This window comes from Adiantum capillus-veneris, chromosome 16, assembly GCF_014529385.1.
Source record: "Adiantum capillus-veneris isolate H3 chromosome 16, ASM1452938v2, whole genome shotgun sequence".
Lineage (NCBI taxonomy): Eukaryota > Viridiplantae > Streptophyta > Polypodiopsida > Polypodiales > Pteridaceae > Adiantum > Adiantum capillus-veneris.
Genome location: NC_140946.1, coordinates 111,342,978 through 111,346,721, shown reverse-complemented (window position 1 = coordinate 111,346,721; position 3,744 = coordinate 111,342,978). Strand labels below are relative to the sequence as shown.

Here is a 3,744-nt window from a genome sequence, read left to right as displayed (position 1 = left end):
TTGTAGGTGAGGTTTTGTGAACACTAATTTCTATGTTTGTTGCATAGTTTAGCTAGGCTACATAAGTTCATTAGCCACAATGCCCACCTCCCCTTTAAGTGCCACAAGGTGCATACCACGGGATCGACGGCTCATATTCAAATTGGGGCTACATAAGTTCATTAGCCACAATGCCCACCTCCCCTGACAAGGGGCATACCATCGACATCTCATATTCAAATTGGGGTCGTCATGCCAAAAACTCATCTCGAGACGTGGGGTTTAATCTCGAGACACCCCACCCCCTCACACCCACAATTTGAACCCTCGCTTACGAGGTGAGAGAAGAAGGTCCTAACCATCACGCTCGTGTGCATACCTTGTTTTAAATACAAAATTATACATTTAATAATTTAGAAACACTAATTTAAAGATTAAAAAAACTTAAGCTCAAGATCTCAAGATTAGTTTTTACGTATCAATGATGGAGATGGCCCTAATATGAAAATATGGGCCATTGATCTCACTAGTACGATCGATCGTCTTCGGCGGCCTCTCTCTCTCCCTCTTTATCGCATGCAAAGGGGCAATTTTGGATTTTAGCCTTCAAGTCGCAGATTGCGACACATGTGCCTTCCGCCATATATTATGTTAGTAGATTAGTAGATATTATGTTAGTAGATTGTTTACATTAACTTAGGATGGGCAATGCGCAGGCCCTATACTACGTACTACTAGGCCTATATGGCCAAATCAACGTTCGATTAGGTGAAGCCGCGATGAATGAGCTTCGGTACCTTGTCTCTCTGCAAGGAAAAGGCCGGCATAGCTGCCACACAAAGATTTAGTTTACAGGCCTCTGCCACGCCCTTGTCATGCCCATACCTCCTTGATCATCTTGCTTGAGGAAGCCGCCATAGCCATGGCTTCTTCAGCTCCCTGCTTTGGCTTCAGCCTGGCGCATTTGCGTGATAGGCAGCTCGATTACTTCTTCCGTAGCTGCGGCTTGCAGCACTTATGTTTCCAGGTGGACCCAGCAACAACCATGGCGTGCTGGTGCAAGCCCTCTGCAGCCGAAACGTTAGCAGACCAGAATAAGCCTGCCATTGTTCTCATACATGGCTTTGCTACCAGTGCCTTATGGCAATGGTGTGAACAGGTGAAGCCACTACAGAGAAACTTCCGAGTTTTTGTCCCTGACCTTATCTTCTTTGGTAAATCCACAACTAAGGGAAGCAGTCGGTCTGAGACATTTCAAGCTGAGATGATCGCGAAGGCCATGGAAACTATGAATGTACCTTCGTATAGTGTCGTAGGCACAAGCTACGGTGGGTTTGTAGCTTTCCGTCTTGCACATCTCTTCCCACAAAGAGTCCAGAAAGTTGTCATTGCGAACTCAGGGGTGTGCACGACATGCCAAGATGAACAGGAACTTTTAGAGCGGGCAAAATTAAAAGTGGTAGAGGATTTGCTCTTGCCGCAATCGGTAGCAGCATTTCGAACTTTGTTGTGCTTATCATACAACAGTTTTCTAAGGAACATTCCTTCTTTTGTGCTGCAAAGCCTATTACAGGTACTCCTCCATTAAATACTTGTGTCACCCAGTGTTTTAGTCATGCTCATCCAGAGTTTTTGGATGTGGGATCTGATCAAGGAAAATGTATTCTGCCTTAGGCTAGGCAATTTCGCTAGATTGATGTTGCTGATCACACTCGAGCCAGGAAAATCATTTATTTCTCCCATTTGGCAGGGTTTCAATGGATGATCACTGCTTCCTGTCTTTTTGTTTGTAGCAAGGAGACTGATCTTTTTGTCTAATGAAGGAGACCCATCTTTTTGTTTGTAGCAAGGAGACACGCATTTAACATTCCTAGGGCTAAGCTGACAGCGCCTTAGCCAATGAGGCAGCTGCATGCATGCTGCTCATTGGACAACTGGCTGCAGTAGTTTGTGATTTTCATGATGAAAGTTGTTTTCAATGCCTGACCATGCACTTTGATACAACAGTACTTTTATGTTGAGAATCGGGATCTGCAAGTAGAGCTTCTGCAGGGTCTCACCTTGGGTAAAGAGAATGCAGAGCCTTTGCCAACCTTACTGCAGGTATGGTGGTGGTGGCTCATCGAAGAATTTGTCTTCTGTGGTGTTTGCCATGAAAATTTTAATTCAGTTACCATGGTGTTTTTCCAGAAGGTGTTGTTGATATGGGGGGAGCATGATGGGATTTTTCCGCCCAAAATGGCACATCGGTTAAAAAAGTGAGCATGTGTTACCTTGATGTGAAATGCGTTGAGAAGATTGATTGTCACGAAGCAATATCATGCAGCTATTTGTGTATGCAGGCATTTGGGGGATAACGCAGAGCTGGTCTTTATCAAGAATGTCGCACATTGTGCACAGGCAGAGAATCCGAAGGAGTTTAACAAACTGGTTGAGAAGTTTTTACTCACCTTGCCATCATAGCACTCCTGCATCTGAAAGCTGCGATCAGGTCCGGGTCCGGGATAGGGACTTACTGGAGTCGTGTTACTCATTTGAGCAAGTCTTGTTTCCAAACTTAAGATTACCACTTTGTGCTTCCCCATGCGGTAAGATTAGAACCCTGATTTAGTACATCTCTGCTGTAAAATAAACGCAGCATGACTTGTTAGAAACAAATTGGAAACATAGTAGACCGAACAATGTCTTCTCATACAGTTTAAGTGTACGCCATGATTGATGACATTACTGCTTGAAGATCCAAACAATATTGAATTTTGCCGCTATGTCAAATCGCTTGTTTTGCCACTTGCGTTGTAACCTACTGCTGGACCGACTTTGTGAGTGCTAGTGCAACTCATCACTTGCTGTTTCCAATAAGAGCAAAATTCTGAAAGCTCAAACTGGTCCTGAGAAGGCATATTCCGGAGCAATACAATCAAATGCTGGCTGGACTTGGTTGTCAAGCAAGTCTTATCTATTAAATTCTGCAGTCAATTATTCTAGCGTCTTTTGGCATTGCTTGTTTGAGATGAAGTTGAGCAAGGGCCTTGAGGTTGAAGGTCTAATCTCTGCGGTTTTCACATGCATTTAAACTTCTGACCGTGTATCTAGGCACTCTCCCAGTAGAGCTCTTCGAGGCTTTGAATAGCTTGAGAAGGCATGTGCTTATACCATCACCATTTTTTTGGAAAAGGGGCTTCAAATGACTTTCCATCTTTAAGTGTATGTATTGTGTAGACGAAGTAGTACTGTCTGCCAGTAATTATGGAGAGAAATTTGGGCTTTGACAGAAGCTGCCCGCTTGTTTTGTGTGGCTGTCACAATCCTCAGATTTCCTTACTACAAGACTGCATGACTCTGTGGTCTCTTTACCATGCACCTTGTCTATATTCCAGATTCTATAATGACAGACTTAGGTAGGGAGATCTTGTTGTGAGCTTAATAATATGAAATTTTGTCCAAGACACTTAAAGGGATTTAAAGCGAACGACATAATTAAGCTTGCTTAAATATAGACATCAAAAAGGTTGTTTGATTAGAAATAAAATTTAAAAAAAAACTCTGTATGATGATTGATGTAGTATTAGATAATTGGTTGAGTAGAGTGTATCCTTGACACCCATATTAAATGCAGGGTGGAGTAATGGGATCGATCGTCGGGGTTGTAGGGCGAGGCGCACTAAACCTGGCCAATGAAAAAAACGAGGCGCGACGGCAAAAAGGTGAGACGCATTAAACATGGCCAGCGGGAAAAACGAGGCGTTGCGGGACGACTTGAACCCA

General features: G+C 43.5%; 1 protein-coding gene across 1 annotated transcript; it reads left to right on the top strand.

Annotated features, from left to right (window-relative positions):
* The first annotated feature begins 711 nt into the window (after nt 1–711).
* Nucleotides 712–3,186, top strand: LOC147439651 (uncharacterized). The gene is made up of 4 exons (XM_086485465.1): nt 712–1,552; nt 1,987–2,082; nt 2,170–2,237; nt 2,322–3,186. The coding sequence occupies exons 1-4, from the start codon at nt 902–904 to the stop codon at nt 2,440–2,442; spliced, it is 936 nt and encodes a 311-aa protein (XP_086341591.1). The 5' UTR covers nt 712–901; the 3' UTR covers nt 2,443–3,186.
* The last annotated feature ends 558 nt before the right edge of the window (nt 3,187–3,744 follow it).

Excerpts from the sequence above, each read along its gene's own strand:
- LOC147439651 (XM_086485465.1), top strand. The coding sequence starts at position 902 with ATGGCTTCTTCAGCTCCCTGCTTTGGCTTCAGCCTGGCGCATTTGCGT. Across the intron at positions 2,083-2,169 it reads CTTTGCCAACCTTACTGCAG|AAGGTGTTGTTGATATGGGG; the intron begins GTATGGTGGTGG and ends GTGTTTTTCCAG. Across the intron at positions 2,238-2,321 it reads ATGGCACATCGGTTAAAAAA|GCATTTGGGGGATAACGCAG; the intron begins GTGAGCATGTGT and ends TTGTGTATGCAG.